The sequence below is a fragment of the Lissotriton vulgaris genome, chromosome 5 (assembly GCF_964263255.1).
Source record: "Lissotriton vulgaris chromosome 5, aLisVul1.2, whole genome shotgun sequence".
In the NCBI taxonomy this organism is placed as follows: domain Eukaryota; kingdom Metazoa; phylum Chordata; class Amphibia; order Caudata; family Salamandridae; genus Lissotriton; species Lissotriton vulgaris.
In genome coordinates, this window is record NC_141693.1 from 60,078,846 (window position 1) to 60,096,034 (window position 17,189).

Consider the following 17,189-nt stretch of genomic DNA (forward strand, 5'->3'; position numbering starts at 1 on the left):
TAATTACAAAAAAGTAACTACCTTGCCTGCCACACGTGCCCAGACTGTACTTGCCAGTCATACATTAGTATTGTAAGTACCAGTCACACATATCAGGATTGTGAGCACCAGTCTCAAGTATCACAGACAATTATGTCCCTTTTTTGTACCGGTTCTTGGCAGAAGGATCAGAATCCCTGGTCCATGGAAACAAGCGTCATCACTGGCACCTACTGCTACTTGACATTGTGCACACTTTATGCCTAAAGCATGGTAGTGGTAAGTGGTAAGTTTATTATGCATAGTTAATTAAAACCAGTGCAAAACGTTTTACAGAAAAAGGTTTAAAATTACTTTAATAATTTTGTTCATTATTATCATCATTAAAACACATACAGTAAAGCCCAGCCTAATGTACAGGAGCGTTTATCTTAAGGCAGGGCAACATATTCCCTTAAGTCCTGATATGCGCCTATATATTGCCTATGTCAATGGTCGAGGTGTTTTTTTTTAACAGTTTTTGCTCGATCATTGCAAGGAACTTTACGTATCTACAGTTCAGTTTCGTAGTTGCAGGATTCAGGCAAGCGAGCACCGCTTGCCTTCTGGTGCGAGTTCCTATCTGCTTGAACTGGTCCTTTAAGAGCTGTTGTCGGGCCGGCCAAAACTCTATGCAAAGACAGGTCATATGAAGTATGTCACTCTTCTCTGTGTTACAAAAGGGGCAAGCTTCCTGGCCGTTGCTCCTAAGCCATGGTGGGAAATGCTCTCTAGTAGGCAAGACCCCTAATCTATGTTTCAAGAACTTCAGTTTTGTGGCCTTAGGATTGCCCTGGCTGAAATATGATTGTGGTGCCAGGGATTTGTACGAATTTAATGTCATCCATGCATGGTTTCTTTTGGCAAATGTTTCTTTATCCTCTAGTAGAGAAAGAGATTTGACGGTTTTCCAGACCAATTTATTGAACGGATTATGCCCGAGTTGCATGTCCCAGATCGTAGATAGGCTAGTGGCCCCCAGCGCTGCCTTCGGATAAGATCTTGCCTGAGATACATCCCTGCTTTGAATATCTTGCCATAGCAACGAATTTAGAGTGTTGGTAGTGGCAGAGCGAAGTTTGTGGCAGCAGATAATATAAGCTCCCTGTCTAGCAAGAACTTGTTTTTGTAACCCAAATTCCAGCCTGAGTTGGGCAGGCTATGTGTAAGACTGTAGTTTTTTTTTTTTTTGTTATCCTACCTGATACAACATATGCTACTACAATTGTCTGATCTACAAATTGATATCCAGTAACCCACAGATAGAAACAGATGACGCAAAGACTCTGATCGGATTGATAACTACACGGCTACTTTATCAACACTCAACAGTAATCACATATGCTACAAGATGGTAGCGTCCTGAGGAAGACACTTAGGTGTTGAAACGCGTAAACGAAAACCATCTCCCCTTCAGATCATTGGGAACATCTGTACATATAACAATGCATATTTACTGATTCTCTAATGGATGCATTTTTTATCATTATTTGTTATTTCTATCTGTCATTGATTATCCCTATGACTATTTTTATCAATTTTAATCAAATTAAACCTTTAAATGCTATTTTTGTGCTTGATTTTTATTATCATTCTCTACTAATTTGCCACTGCTTGAACCTTGTCAGTACACTTGTCTTTTGCCTGGGTACGATACTTTTTCATGAATAAGACGGTAGTGAAAACATTGTTCTGTAGGCTTTTGTCTGGATTGTGTCCAGGTTCTTGGAGTCTCTCCCGCGTAATGCCTCGCTGCCATAGCAGATAGAAGGGAGTAACTTAGCCTGAATAACTTTCAGATAAGGAGTCAGAATTGGTCCCGTCAGTTGGTTGGCTATACTTTTTTATGTGGCGGCAATGCAAGACCCTCTCCTTTTTGCTTCCAGTTTTTGCAGTACAAATGAACCCTCTCTGTCGAAGATGACACCTAGATATTTATAGACGGATGCTGGCTCTATTTATTGGCCGCCTAGGACCCAAGACTTCTGAAGCTTTTTATGTGCGTTTATCGACATGGTGCGTGTTTTGCTCAGATTTATTTTTAGTTTGTTTTCCGTGGCATAAATGTGCATTTGGTTCAGAAGCTGCTGGAGGCCGATGTAGGTATGGCTAAGTAGCACAACGTCATCTGCATACAAGAAGTTACTCAGAGATTTCCCTCCCAACCTCGGGGAGTGGGAGTTGCATGTGTTTAGTACGCCTGATAAATCCGCCATGTACAGATTGAACAATATTGGGGCGAGCACGCACCCTTGCTTGAGGCCTTTGGTGGTGCGAACTTTAGATGACAGATGCGGGCCGCCGCCTAGCTTCACCTGCACCCAGGTATTAGAGTGGAGAAGCTTCAGCATACTTAGAGTTGACTGCGGTATTGCCCATTATGCCAGTTTCCCCCAGAGTCTGCCTCTCTCGATGCTATCAAACGCCGCACTAAAATCAATGTAGCACATGTGCAGCAGCAGTTTTTTTGTTTTTGCTGCATCAATCATTAGAGAGATAGCCAGAATGTTTGTAGCTGTTCCAGTATTTTTCCGGAAACCGGTCTGGTTCAATGGTATTATCTGTTTTGAATCCGCCCATGACACAATCTCCTCTAGAATGGTTCCCGCGAAGTATTTTGCCTCATTATCAATGAGGGCTACTAGATGATAGTTATTCGGGTCCATTTTGTCGCCTTTTTTGTGTATGGGGACAATCGTCGACCCTCTCCAGGATTCTGGGATTTTGTTTAAGAGTCTGACTTCCGAGAATAACAGTTGCATAATAGTGGCCCATTCTATGTTCTTTACCTTAAATGGAGCTGATGTTATACAGTTAGGTCCTGGAGCACCTTCTTTCCTGCCCTTGCGAATCTGTTTTGTTATTAATATTGTTTGCTGAGGGGCTGTTGTATCCGTGATGATTTCAGGTAGGTCTTGCTCTCTCTTGGTCAGGGGCCCCGACAAGGACGATATAGAAATAGACTCTGTATTGTTGGTTTTTTTGTGCTCCAGCATGTTCCGGATAGGCATTCAATTGGCTGGAAAGATAGTTGATCCATGACCGTTCCACGATGTGCGAGCCTAGGTCTTTGTGCTGTGGACGCAGCGTCCTATTAACTGATTGCCAAAAGCGTGCGCTGTTACTGCTTTTGGTGTCATGTAGTAATTTTGCCCACGTTTCATTTTCAGCATCTTTTTTTATGTTCCACTTTATGTATTTGAGCTCAGCTCTCTGTTTCTTCAGCGCTGTGCGATGGTGTGCATTATCGGGGGATGATCTTAACTTCCGTAAGGTCAAGTTAACTAGTCTTTTGTGTAGCCTTAGTTGTGCTCTCGGTCCTCTTTTTAAGTTGGTTTTGCTGCCCTCTTTGTGGGGGTTACTTTTTGGAGTGGACTTGATTGCCAGTTGTCTTAACAGGGATCCAGTATAATGCTCCCAGTGGGGGATGTGCCCGGCCACATTTGGTTTGTGTATGTTATATAGTTGGAGGGCAGTTTCAGCCAAAGTTGTTAGATTGGTCGGCGTACATTTGATCCTTTTTTGATTTATAGAATAGATCGCCCCCCTCGTTTTATCAGGCATAAGTGCAAATGGGTGAATTTGCTGTTAGATGGCATTCCAGGGGGCGGTGGTCGCTTTCACCCTTATCCCCCATTCTGAATCGCAGAATGTGGGGAAATAATGCCAAGCTGGCAAAAGTATAGTCCAGGATGGAGCTGGCTGTTTGTGAGTAGAATGTTTCTACTGGAGGAGAGTCGGTAGCAAATCTGCCATTTAATGCCCAAAGGTTTCGATGTTCTAAATCTTTAAGTAAGGCAATATTTAGATGCTTTCTCCTGTGTGACAAGGAGCTTAGTGATGGTATGGTATAGATTATATTTAGAGCAAGGGCCTCCTCTTCTGCTAATGAGCCGAGAAAATTTTGGTTAAAGTCCCCTGACAGTACGAAGAGTGGCTTATCCATCTGAGAGCCGTACTCCGCAAGTTGGTTGGAAATTGCATTCGAGTCTCTGACTCTGTGTTTAGGATGGACGTATGCGTTGACCAGGCATCTCTCTTCTTCTTTGTTGCCGAGCTGTAGTTTTATCTTTACTGATAGAGTTGTGGATGTGGAAGAGTTTATAAGAACTGCTGATGATAATGTTGTGGTGGATATGTATGTAGCCAGACCTGCTGACTGGTGACCAAATCTGTTGGTTCTAACTGCTGCTGTTGAAAAGCAAGTAAAACCCGTAATATGTTGTGTAGATGTTAGCCAGGTTTCTTGCAGCATTACTATGTCAAATGAAGAGATGTACTTTTGAAAATCCGGGTCATACATTTTTGAGGTTAGGCCATTTATATTCCAAGAGCAGATGCCTATGGATGGCGCCCTGCCCTTTATGTCGTCTCTTATTTGTTGGTGGCATCAGGCCTCTTCTGGACGTGTAAAGATTGTTCAGGACAGTATTTCTCTTGTTAATGCTCGGTTTTGGTGTGAAGCCCCCTTTGTGCTAGCTTCTATCCTTCCCCGGGGATTGCGTGTGTTTTGGTTGGCGGGCTTCCTCTCAAGGACTTGTGGTAAGAGTGCAAATCTGATGGACCATTGGCACAGGCATTGCCCACTTGTGTGTGCTAATTCGAAGCCAGCTGCCACCCTCGGCCTATCTTCCGGTCGCTGCCAGGGCCTGTTCTCTTTTTTTTAGGGGAGCTTACCAAGGCACCTCTAAGAACACTGAAGGTGATTGTCTGTTTTGCCTCAGATTCTGAACTTGTCCTCCTCTGAAGAGATAAGGGATAAGCTGGTTTTACTAAAGGAGCTAAGTTGATGCCCCAAGACTTAAATTGCTCCGCTTCTGCTACAATTAAATCTGCAACCTTACTAGAGGACCATGTGGTCTTAGTCGCCTCCGGGCTATTTGGATTTGTGGCGGGCAGAAATTCGACTGAGATTAAGTCATTGGTTCTTATTCCCTCCAGACTGGGAATGTATTCCATTAGTTTAGGAATGTTGCCGCGGTTCAGCGTGTCATGCTGCCCTTGCGACGTGTATTCCGGAAGAAAGATGAGCATCTCTGTTGTTTGTTTGATGCTTCCTTCCTTCTGGTGTTTTTTTATTGTGTGATATGCTTGAGCTGATGAACCGTAGCCTAGGGGAGCTTCGTAGAATGCCGGGGTCGTTTCTTCGCCTGGCTGATTGGCGATGTGTGTTGTTGCTTCAAAGGGGAGTGTTTTTTTTCATGTTGGTCGTATTTCAAGAGACAATTTTTCTTGGGGATGCTCAAATTGGGTTGGATCCGAATGAGTGGTCGTAACTAGTGTATCTCTAAGTTGGGCTTCATGGATTTTGCTTAGCGTTAAGCCAATCAAACCTTTCCTGTCCCCCTCCTCGGTATCTGTTCTTAATGGATAGTTGCTTATAAGTGATGATGTTGTATCTTGATTGGTGGTGGCTTTGAATATTTCCCTTTCCCTTTGAGGAGGGGGCTCCTTGCTTTGCGATGTTGGATCTCCCACTTGACCATCGGAGACCCTCGCTATCTTGTTCTTTACACAGATCGACTGTGTAGGCTGTTTGGTCTTTGCTACCAAAGCTCTATGTGCATCTAATTGTTCCAGTTGATCTTTTGCCGGTGATCCTTGGGACCATTGCTCTTCTTGGTTTGGCAGGCTACAGTTTGTTTTGTGATGCTGGTGGGTTGAGCTAAGGGGCGAGTGATCTTCGCCCTCTGTGGAATGAGTGTTATTTGTGTTAGGAGAAGATTTCTCCTTTGAAGCGAAGAAGATGGGGAAGTATTTAGATGTAGACGTTTCAGGTTTTTGCTTCCGCCCTTTTCTTTTTTTGTTGGCGCCGTTGTTTGGCGTTGGGTTTTTTTGGGAGCTCCTGTCCCGCCGGAGTTGTTTCTTCGTTTGCGGGAGCGTGTAGAACATTTGGCTCTGCTATGGTTCTGGATGCTTCACGCCTAATGACTCCTTCAGGTATAATAAGGCCCATTTCTATAGTTGCGTTTCCTTTGTGTAGTTTCCTTATGTCTCCTATTAGGTCGGTTAGCATTGAGGGCAATGTGGCTACTTTGTCTAGTGCCTGGCTGCAATTGCAGCTCGGGTAGGTGTTTGTTTGTGCTCTCACTATTAAGTTGTTTAGGTTGCCTAGCTTATCGTCTATGCCGGCTGTAAAAACTGCCAGTGTGTTGAGAAGAGTGAGTTGAAGCTCCATTTTGTAAGATTGGTATTGCAGGGCATCTACTGCTAGCTGAATTGTATTTAGCAGTGAATTCCAAGTTCCGGTGTTTTGTTCTTTCCGTCGCTCATTCTCCTTGGAGGGTTTAACGGACGTGTTTGTGTTTTTAGCTGCCGAAGGTGGATCATGGACATAGGGCTCCTTGTGGTCAGATGTGTAAGTTGCTATCATGTCTTCCCATTCTTGTGTATTGAGGTAAGACATTGTTGTCCTGCCTTCTGCTTTTTGGCTGGGGTCATGTGGACTAACTGCCTCCCTACCAGAGGAGTTTGTTGCTAGATCATAGGTTCCCTGTTCTGTGGATAAAGGAGCATGTCCAGCCGTTGGATGAATCTTGATAGGTGTAGACGGCTGATAGCCAGAAACCGGTCCTAGGATGCTTGACTCCGGTCCAGGGAAGTCATGGCTTGGCAGTTCGGTCTGGACTGTTCCCATGAGGCACCGGGTCAAGACTGATTTGCATATGGCCATGTCTGAACTGGGGTGGCTTGGTGAGCAAAATAACGATGGATTAAACCCAGATCTGTGACTGGGGTGAATGTTTTGCCATTGTGCAACATTCCGTCCATCGTCTTGTGTGTTTTGCTGTTCACCCTATGTGGGAAGGGTATGCCCAGACGTGGGTCCCGTGCTCACTACGCCACTGGAGTCAAGCTATCCTGGCTGAAGACGGCTGATAGCCAGAAACCGGTCCTAGGATGCTTGATTCCAGTCCAGGGAAGTCATGGCTTGGCAGTTCGGTCTGGACTGTTCCCATGAGGCACAGGGTCAAGACTGATTTGCATATGGCCATGTCTGAACTGGGGTGGCTTGGGGAGCAAAATTAACAATGGATTAAACCACAGATCTGTGACTGGGGGTGATTGTTTTGCCATTGTGCAACATTCCGTCCATCATCTTGTGTGTTTTGCTGTTCACCCTATGTGGGAAGGGTATGCCCAGACGTGGGTCCCGTGCTCACTACGCCACTGGAGTCAAGCTATCCTGGCTGAAGACAGCTGATAGCCAGAAACCGGTCCTAGGATGCTTGATTCCAGTCCAGGGAAGTCATGGCTTGGCAGTTCGGTCTGGACTGTTCCCATGAGGCACCGGGTCAAGACTGATTTGCATATGGCCATGTCTGAACTGGGGTGGCTTGGGGAGCAAAATTAACAATGGATTAAACCACAGATCTGTGACTGGGGGTGATTGTTTTGCCATTGTGCAACATTCCGTCCATCATCTTGTGTGTTTTGCTGTTCACCCTATGTGGGAAGGGTATGCCCAGATGTGGGTCCCGTGCTCACTACGCCACTGGAGTCAAGCTATCCTGGCTGAAGACAGCTGATAGCCAGAAACCGGTCCTAGGATGCTTGATTCCGGTTCAGGGAAATCATGGCTTGGCAGTTCGGTCTGGACTGTTCCCATGAGGCACAGGGTCAAGACTGATTTGCATATGGCCATGTCTGAACTGGGGTGGCTTGGTGAGCAAAATAACGATGGATTAAACACATTAGTGAGAGAGCAGGCTACATGCTGAGCAACAAAGAACAGGCAGCCAGGAGAGCAGGCATCGACCCCAAGCATGAAGGATGGCAGCAGTCAGATTGAGAGCGTGAACAGGGGTCAAAGGTTCTGGCGCAGTGTCCATGTGACAAACTGCTTCTATTTTACTATCCTGGCCCGGGATATCTCCTCGTGCAGGAGAGCCGGACCACGAGCTCCCTCCAGCAGAGTACGGGGCTGAGGTCCACCCAGAAGGGTCCTGCTTTTAACTTGAGTGGACCCCCCTCCCATGACACTACTAAAGGCTTGTGTTTTCTCAAACTCAGAGAGGAGAGTGCCTACTGATTCTGCCTTCTGACTGTGTAGTTTGTCATCTCTGGGCTCCATAAGACTGTATGACATGTGCAGCATACATGTTGTGACACAGATGTGTACAGCGCTGTGTTACCATGGGCAGGGCCTCATAGTGCTGTCAGGCTCAGGTACCTTCAGGCCCAGGACTTTAGGATGCAATGATTGTGGACATGTGAGGTGACGGGGGCCTCAATGTGAGTGAAACGCTGTTATGAGGAAACATATGCAGGAAACTTGCGTAGGTTAAAGCTTGTGTTTTATTTAAGCTTATTCCGATTTCAAACACCCACAGCCAGAGCCATCCAGTCGTGAGGAAGCCAACGTCCAATCTGACGTGCAAGGAATCCTCACGACTGAAGAACTCAGTTCCAGAATCATGGAAGAGAACTCTCGTGCTGGCAAGCACGAGAGCACAATGAAAGGGAAGTAATCTCAATATATAACATCTTCCCCACTAAGAAGGGAAACAAAGCAAGCATAGAAGAACTTAACAAGAAGAAAAACAAAAATTAATGTAAGCAAGTACAGGGTTAAGTGATATCATTCTAAAACATAATCTCTCAACCTGCAGGATAGTTGTTTCAAACGAAAAGCCCTTTTTGTTGCCACTTCAGAGGTTTCTAGAGTAGTCGAATCATGTGGAAGGGAAATCTCCTCGGAAACAGAGGATGTTGACAAAGCGGATGTGGAGGGGAGAGCTTCAGGGGAAAGGGAAGAGAGAGCAGGAGCGGTGTCCGTTGAGGACGTAGGAATTACGGGAACTGGTTCGTAGGAATGTGGTTGGGGGCAGAGAAAGTCAAACCAATCACAATGCTCAGAATCTGAAGTGGCATGTTCCTTGATGACATGGGCTTGGAGTGGAGAGATCTTGACAAGAGCTCGCTTGTTCCACCATCCGCTGTCATCAAGAAGGGCTGATGTCTTACCAACTTGTGTGACCAAATTTGGAGAAGAAAACTTAGATAACCCTTTAGAAACTCTTTTGGGATTCTTGATAAGAACCATATCTCCTTTTTGTAAAGGCTGATCAACAGAATGTTTACCTTGATCAAAACGTGACTTCATATACAATTGTTTAGCAGATACACGATCTTGAACAGAAAAGGAGGAATCAGATAAACCAACATTCTTATGCAACCAAGTGAGATTGAGAACAGAATGAACTTTCCTTTTTCTGAGTAAGCTGAAGGGTGAGACCCCGGTGGTCGAATGTGGGGAAGTATTGTAGGCCCACACTTTGTCATGAACAAAGGGTAAAGGGTCAAGGCGGGAAGAAATGGCGGTTTGAACACCCTCTTTAATGATGCGATTGCATCTCTCAACAAGGCCATTTGAAGAGGGAGAGTATAAAGCAACTTTGTGATGAAAAATATCGTTACGTTTGAGAAAGGAGCACATCTTTTGGGAGACAAAATGAGTTCCATTGTCAGTAACGATGGACTTGGGAAAACCTTCAATGTCAAAAACAGACTGTAAAAAATTAATGGCATTGTCGGTAGAAGCAGAATTGCAAAAAGAATAATAGAGCCATTTGGAGTAATAATCAACCAGGAGTATGAGAATCTTGTGTTCAGAGGGTAAAATATCAAAGGGACCAGAAAAGTCCAAAGCCACTTTGTCCCACGGGCCGGCCGGTAGAGAGACAGGACATAAAGGTGTGGAAAGGGTTTTCCAATGTTTGTCAGAAAGAATGCATTGGGTGCAATTGTCAATCATCTTCCTAATGTGAGAGTCCATAGAGGGCCACCAGTAAAATTGTTTGATGCGTTGACAGGTTTTAAAGATGCCATGGTGACCCTGATGAGCAGAGCGAATGATATGATCACGAACAGATTGAGGGGGAACAAAAAGATCATTGCGCATGACCATTTCATTGACGAGGGAAAGCTCTTCTGAAACATTAGCAAAACCTCTGAGATCAGTGGATAAGGTTCTACGTTCAGGCCATTTGCCGACAATGAAATCCTTAACTTTACAGAGAACAAGATCATTGGCATAAGCTGTATTCCATTCTGCTTCGGAAATGGGTTGACACTCGGCAACTGCATCAATGGTGGCAACAACACACTCAATATCATCATTTACAATTGAATCATCAGTTAGGGACATTCTAGATAGGCAATCGGCCCTGAAATTTTTACCTCCGGGAATGTGTTTGATGACAAAGTGAAATTCGTGAAGCTTAGAAAGGAGACGAACAAGTCTAGCGGAAGCCCTATTGGAGGTACTGTCAGAGAGCATATGCATAAGTGGCTTGTGGTCTGTGTAAATTTCGAATTCGCGACCCCAAATGTAGGATTTGAACTTTTGAATAGCCCAGACGCAAGCCAGGGCTTCTCTTTCAATTGTGCTGTACCTGGTTTCAGCAGGAAGGAGGGTTCTGGATGCAAAGGCAACCGTGTGTTCTTTGCCCTCAACCCACTGACCCAGGACAGCGCCCAAACCGGTAAGACTGGCGTCTACAGTGATGAAGCACATAGAGCCGTCACAGAAGGGATTCAAAGCAGGTGAGTCTTCGATGATCCTTTTGACTTGGTCAAAAACTTTTTGCAAGTCTTGGGACCAAACAAATTTTACACCTTTCCTTAAGAGTGATCTTAAAGGTTCAACAATTTGTGCGTAGCCATGAACGAACCTTGCGTAGTATTCCGACAAACCAAGGAAGGAGCGAAGAGCATCACGATCCTTGGGGGGTTTAGCATCACGAATGGCTTTAATTAAGGAGAATTTGGGTTTGATACCATTTGGAGAAAGGGAATGACCCAAGTAATCGAGTTCTTGGACACCAAATTTACACTTATCATGTCTAACGGTCATGCCAGCTTTTTCTAGGACTTGTAACACGGTATTGAGAGTGCGATTGTGTTGAACAGAGTCGCTAGCATAGACCAAGATGTCGTCTTGGTACGCTTGTACACCAGGAATGTCTTGAAAAAGGTTGTCCATAAGCTTTTGGAAAATGCTGGCTGCAGAGGCCAAGCCAAAGGGAAGTCTGAGGTACTTGAAAGCACCAAAGGGAGTAATAAAGGTGGTTAACTCTTGAGACCTGAGGGACAAGGGAATTTGGTGATAGGCAGACCTAAGATCAAGGAGGGAAAAGAATTTAGCCCCACCCAGATTGGCTAATAGGTCGTGAGTTTTGGGAAGGGGGTGACAATCAACAATGATATTATTGTTAAGGGAGCGTAAGTCGGCACACAACCTGACCTCTCCAGTTTTCTTGCGAACTAGGACAATGGGGGAAACCCATGCAGATGAATCACAGGGGGCAATGATTCCTTCATCACAAAGATTTTTAAGGACGCCTTTAAGTTCATCTCTAGCGCTCAAGGGAAGAGGAGGAACTTTGTGGACAACAGGCTGAGCATTGGGTTTAAGTCGAATGTCATGTTTAAAACCGAGTACGGTGCCAACCTTGTTTTTAAACAAGTTTGGGAAAGAACTCAGCAAGGAGTCTATTTTGATTATGGGAAATGAGAGATCAGAAACATCGAAGTTCCCAGAGTCATGACTAGTATAATAGTCATGAGGGATGTCGCCTAAGGCAATGGGTTGGTCAGAACCAGGTATAAGGATCAAGCCCATTCTGGCTAGGTCAAACCAACCTACAACATCCCTGCCCTTAAGGGCAACGTAAACTTTAGTGAAGGTATATCTGCCTAGGCAAGCAATGTTGGAAAAAAAGAAACCCAACATATCAATGTCTTTTTCGCCAAATGCTTTGAGGTGAAGGTCAGATTTGGAAAGAACGACTTTAGGCCAATTTGCATAAAATGTGAGGTCAGACAAAATGGTGATGGGAGAACCAGAATCAGCTTTAACCTGGATAGTAATTGTACCGACCAACAATTCACACAAAGGGCTCTTAATTTTGGTAAACTCAAGGGAATCACATTCGATCGACAACATGACATCATTGAGTCTGGAGGAACAAGAGTCTACATTGTCTTGAATCTCAATATTGTTGACTCTAGAGAATCTCTTGCGACCCCTGCAGACAGAAGGAAAATGACCAATTTTCTTGCAGGAGGAGCACTTTTTGCCAGAGGCAGGACACGTAGGAGAATTGCCAAGATGATTCCTAGATCCGCATCTGTAGCAAATGAGAGGTTTTCTATTTGGTTGTCTTGATGAACTGTTAACAAGGTCAATGGAAGTGAACCCAGAGGATTGTTCAACTAAATGAACAGAAGGCTGAGTAATGCTTTCTTGTAAAATCTTAGAAGAATAAGTTGCACGCTCAATCCCCTTGGCAATATCAATTGTTTCAGTTAAAGAAGGATTTTTGCAACTTAAAAGACGCTCCTGGATTTTTTTTGAACAACAAGCAAATATAAATTGATCTCTAATAGAGGCATCTGTGCTAGCACCAAAGTCACAGGTAGAAGCTAAGATTCTAAGTTGAGCAATGTAGTCCTCTACGGATTCATCAACACTTTGTCTTCGTTTGAAAAAATTATGGCGTTCTAGTACAATACTAGGTTCATCGTCATATTGTTTATTGAGACGAGCAATGGCTTCTTGGAAAACGTCCCAGTTGTCACCGGATTCACCAGCGGGAGAAGCAATAAGGGGTAGATTTTCAAAAACTTGTTGAGCAGCAACTCCCAGACAACCATAGAGAATGGCAACTTTGCGAGGAGGATCATACTTGGTGGCATCAATGGCTATTAAATAGTTTTCAAAACCTTTTAACCAATTGCGCCAAGCAAGAGTAGGTTTGCCAGGAGTTTGTAGGAAAGGAGCTGGTGTCTGAAACTGTTGAGAAGAAGCCATTGTATTGGTAAAATGAAAGGAAAATGTTAAACACTGTTGTAAAAATGAGAGGTAAATAAGTGATAGGCAGTACGCGTGCCTATCGCTGATGACTTAAAATGAGACATGAAAAAGTCAATAAACATGGTAGACAATTAAGCGTGCCTATGGCTGAGGATGCTTGAAAATTTGTGAAACAAATGAAAAATCACGTGAATATGGTAGGCAGTAAAGCGTGCCTATCGCTGTGATTGAGAAAATGAATACTTGTGCAATGAATGAAAAATCACGTGAATATGGAAGGCAGTAAAGCGTGCCTATCGCTGTGATTGACTCCAAAACGTGAAAAATGAAGTCAAATAGACATGGTAGGCAATGAGCGTGCCTATCGCTGTGAAAAGATTTGAAAATGTGAAGGAAGCGAGGAAAACGCTGATAAAGAGCGTGTGGAAGGCAGCGCGGTGCGTGAAAAGCACAGCGCGAAGGGCAGAAGGCTTGAAAGGCAGCTGGAAATGGCCGCCGGCGTCGTTGTCAAGGAGACGGTGAAACGTTGATTTCTAGAGGCAGTGGAGCTTGTTCCGCAATTGAGGCGTGGCGCGCGTGAGATAGCGCGAGCAGGAAATCAGAATGCTGCGCGCATGACCAAGCGCGAGGCGGTAACTGCCAAAGAAACGTAGCGCCAATGGAAAAGGCGATGAAATTGATAAACTTTGCGTCGGGAGCCAGGAAATGGACAGGGAAATTGTCCAGAAGTATACGACCTGGTGTGGAGAGAGGCGGACTGGAGGCAGGCTCAGCCGAGGAGGCACAAGGCGAAGTGGTCGATTTCAGGTGAGCTGGCGTGGGTGTAGCAAATCCCGATCGTCGCCAAATATGTTATGAGGAAACATATGCAGGAAACTTGCGTAGGTTAAAGCTTGTGTTTTATTTAAGCTTATTCCGATTTCAAACACCCACAGCCAGAGCCATCCAGTCGTGAGGAAGCCAACATCCAATCTGACGTGCAAGGAATCCTCACGACTGAAGAACTCAGTTCCAGAATCATGGAAGAGAACTCACGTGCTGGCAAGCACGAGAGCGCAATGAAAGGGAAGTAATCTCAATATATAACAAACGCTTTCTGTTGTAGGGTGAATCAGAGTCTTGGTTGTAGTCTGTGCCTACAGCCCCCTTCTCTCTGTAGCCTCCCCGCCATCCCCTGCTCCTCACACCCCCCACTGCCCCCCCCCCCCCCCCCCCCCTCCATTAGAATGCTTTTAAGGCCAAGTGCAATGCTTGCTTTGAATATCTATCCCGATGGTGGGAGGGACTGTGTGTGGTTCACTCTCAAGTTCACTGGTTCCCTCCAAAGGTCTGGGGCTAATTATGAATCTGGCTGGACAGTTGGATTGGATTGAACTATCCTAGGACAGGATAGAAACTGTCCCCTTTTAACTTTATGGAGCTCTTTATGAAGCTCTTTATGGGGGGGCTTGTCTCGATCACCCGGAGCCCAGTCCAGTGCTCAGCACCTTGAGGGGAGGAGGTCGAAGACTCTGAGCTCCCCCAGACCGGGAGCCTGTGATCGCAGCCCCCCCTCCCCCGACGGTCATTCATCCTGTGAGGGTCCCCAAAGCCAGCGGGCTTCAAGCAGCCAAAGCTACAGGAGATCTTCACTCTGTGTTCAATGACGATGCAAGTCTAGCGCCTGGACCCTACACTCCCCTGTGTGTCTGATGAACCCGGCACTGCCGGGGAGTCATCTGCGCTGAAGCCCTGGTGAGCCTGTGCGCGTCACAATGCATTGCTACAGCGGTTCTGCTGTTTGATGTCCATGTGAGTCCTTGTGTCACACCCTGTGTTGTCTCATCAAGTCTTCTGACACTGACAACTCACACTGCAGTGCTGTGCTACACTGAGTCCTTTAAGTATAGTGCAAGGTCCCAAAACACACACACACACACACCCCTTCTGATCCTCTGCAGCCGCCTCTGTGGCTCACAGTGTGTCTGTCAGAGCGCTGATCCCAGCGCTCTTTTACAGGTTCCTATAAAGCCCTCATGGAGCGGATTCACTCACGATCCCTAAAGACGAACAAACATACCTTGGATTTTTCAGCAGCCTTCTCTAGGGACACTTAACACCCCTAAATATACATGGTATCCTCTTAAAGACTTAATAAGTTCATTCACTTGTGAATCGTGATCGTCCACAGACGCGCGTTGTGCTCCTCTGCAGCTTCTTCCTCAGTAGAACTTACACTGTCTTCACCTGTGAATCATGAACACCCACATACACTCCTTGCACAGACCTCCTTTGGGGCCCACGGGTGCATTATGATCCATAAACACCCACAGACACACCCTCTTCTCTTCTGCAGCCTCCTCTATGGCATAAACAGGGAGGGAGACCAGATGACTCCATGCCCCCGGGACACAACTTTTTCATTTCTAGGATTTTGATTTAGCATTTCAGTGCATTCTGGGAAGTGTAGTCTTGGTTCATTTGACTTGATTTGACATGATATGTAAAAGCAAAATCCAGGAATGGAAATGTGTTGTCCCAGTGACATGGAGCAATCTAGCCAGCCTATGCAAAGAGTGACTCGGGATCTCTGGACACTCTCACACTCAGCTTGTGCTCCTCGACTACCCCTTGGTGTGGCTCACCAAGCGACTTTGTGATCCCTGAACACCCACAGACGTACCTTGTGCTCCTCTGCAGCCTCCTCTATAGGACTTGCTGAGTGAGCTTTATGCTCCTTGGACTCCCGGCAGACCCAGCATATCATCCTCTGATCCTCTGCACAGAACAGCAGCTGTGCCTGGTTATGTTTCTCGCATAGATTCTCCTCCGGGGGCTTCACGGGGGGCAGATGAAGCTGTTTTAACATTTCCACCATGTTCCCCAGTTGTCTGTTGGGTCGGAGGTTTTTCCCAGAAGATGTTTCCCTGCACTGTGGACAGGGGAAGTTTCCATCTCTTCCCTCCCAGCTCTGGGTGATGCAGGAGCGGCAGAAGTTGTGTCCACAATCAATAATCATCACCGGATCAGAAAAATATTCCAGACAGATAGAACACGTGGCCTCTTCCTGGAGGCTCCCGAGCTGAGCTGCTGCCGCCATGATGCAGAAATGCGTGAAGTGAAGGTAAGTTTCAGTTTCTCTCTTTTTGAAGTGGGTGTGTCTGTGCGTCTGTCCCTCTCTGCGTGCAGTGGGTGTGTCTGTGCGTCTGTCCCTCTCTGCGTGCAGTGGGTGTGTCTGTGCGTCTCCCCCTCTCTGTGTGCAGTGGGTGTGTCTGTGTGTCTGTCCCTCTCTGTGTGCAGTGGGTGTGTCTGTGCGTCTGTCCCTCTCTGTGTGCAGTGGGTGTGTCTGTGCGTCTGTCCCTCTCTGTGTGCAGTGGGTGTGTCTGTGCGTCTGCCCCTCTCTGTGTGCAGTGGGTGTGGGTGTGTCTGTGTGTCTGTCCCTCTCTGTGTGCAGTGGGTGTGTCTGTGCGTCTGCCCCTCTCTGTGTGCAGTGGGTGTGGGTGTGTCTGTGCGTCTGTCCCTCTCTGAGTGCAGTGGGTGTGTCTGTGCGTCTGTCCCTCTCTGGCTGCGCTGGGATTTCCGGGTCCATGTTGCAGTCCCAGAGCAGTGAACTGACTCCTCTGCTGTCTGTGCTCTGACTCGAGGTTTCCCTCCTTTCTCAGTTAAAATACCAGCAATTTTGGTTTTATTCCCAGATTCTGTAAGTGCCAGGAGCGGTCTCCTAAACATGGATTTGTATAAAATCCTCCGTGTTATTTTTAACGTGGCAATACTTTCTGCGTCTGTTTGTTATAATATTTATTTTAGAACTTTATTGACAGCTCGAAAATAATTCTGAAACCATTTCTTCCTGCATTTGCTGTTTCACTTAATGTTCCAAAGGCTGAAATATAACTGCTTTCTCAATCCTTCACCTGTAATAATTCATAATCAGGTCACTGGCATCACGCGCTATCGGAGGAGCAATTTCTGCCGCAGGGTTGAGTAAATTATACATCGAGATGAGGCAAATTATGCGGCGTAACAACAATCTCTGACCGCATTATTTCAATATCGTGCACTTTTATCTAACACAATCATGGTCTGAGCAGAGGTTTGATCTCATTAGTGCAGTTAAACACCTCACTACAACCTTCGTCAGACAAGCATTTGCACATTTACGCAATTTTAAACTATTTGCATGGTAATTGAGAAAACTTTAAATTTATGTTTTAAAAAACAAAAATAATAGGCATTGTCATTTACAATGCCAATAGCTTAAACTTGCGTAAATGCAAAACCTATTGCATTGCAAATGCTTGTTTTTCTTTTTCTCTGGTCAGTGGTTGTTGCCATTTGTTGGTACTTTTCAATTTCAAATGTTTGTCACTTA

The 17,189-nt window shown here is 45.6% G+C and overlaps 1 protein-coding gene across 3 annotated transcripts in view; it reads right to left on the minus strand.

Moving 5' to 3' along the window:
- The window catches only part of LOC147710155 (E3 ubiquitin-protein ligase TRIM39-like), a 99,038-nt gene extending 83,121 nt beyond the window's left edge, over positions 1 to 15,917 (minus strand). For all 3 annotated transcript variants that reach the window (XM_086920850.1, XM_086920848.1, XM_086920849.1), the window contains exon 1: positions 15,501 to 15,917. In XM_086920850.1, the coding sequence (XP_086776976.1) occupies positions 15,501 to 15,917 (417 nt within the window). The remainder of the gene's footprint in view (positions 1 to 15,500) is intronic.
- Positions 15,918 to 17,189: the final 1,272 nt, after the last annotated feature.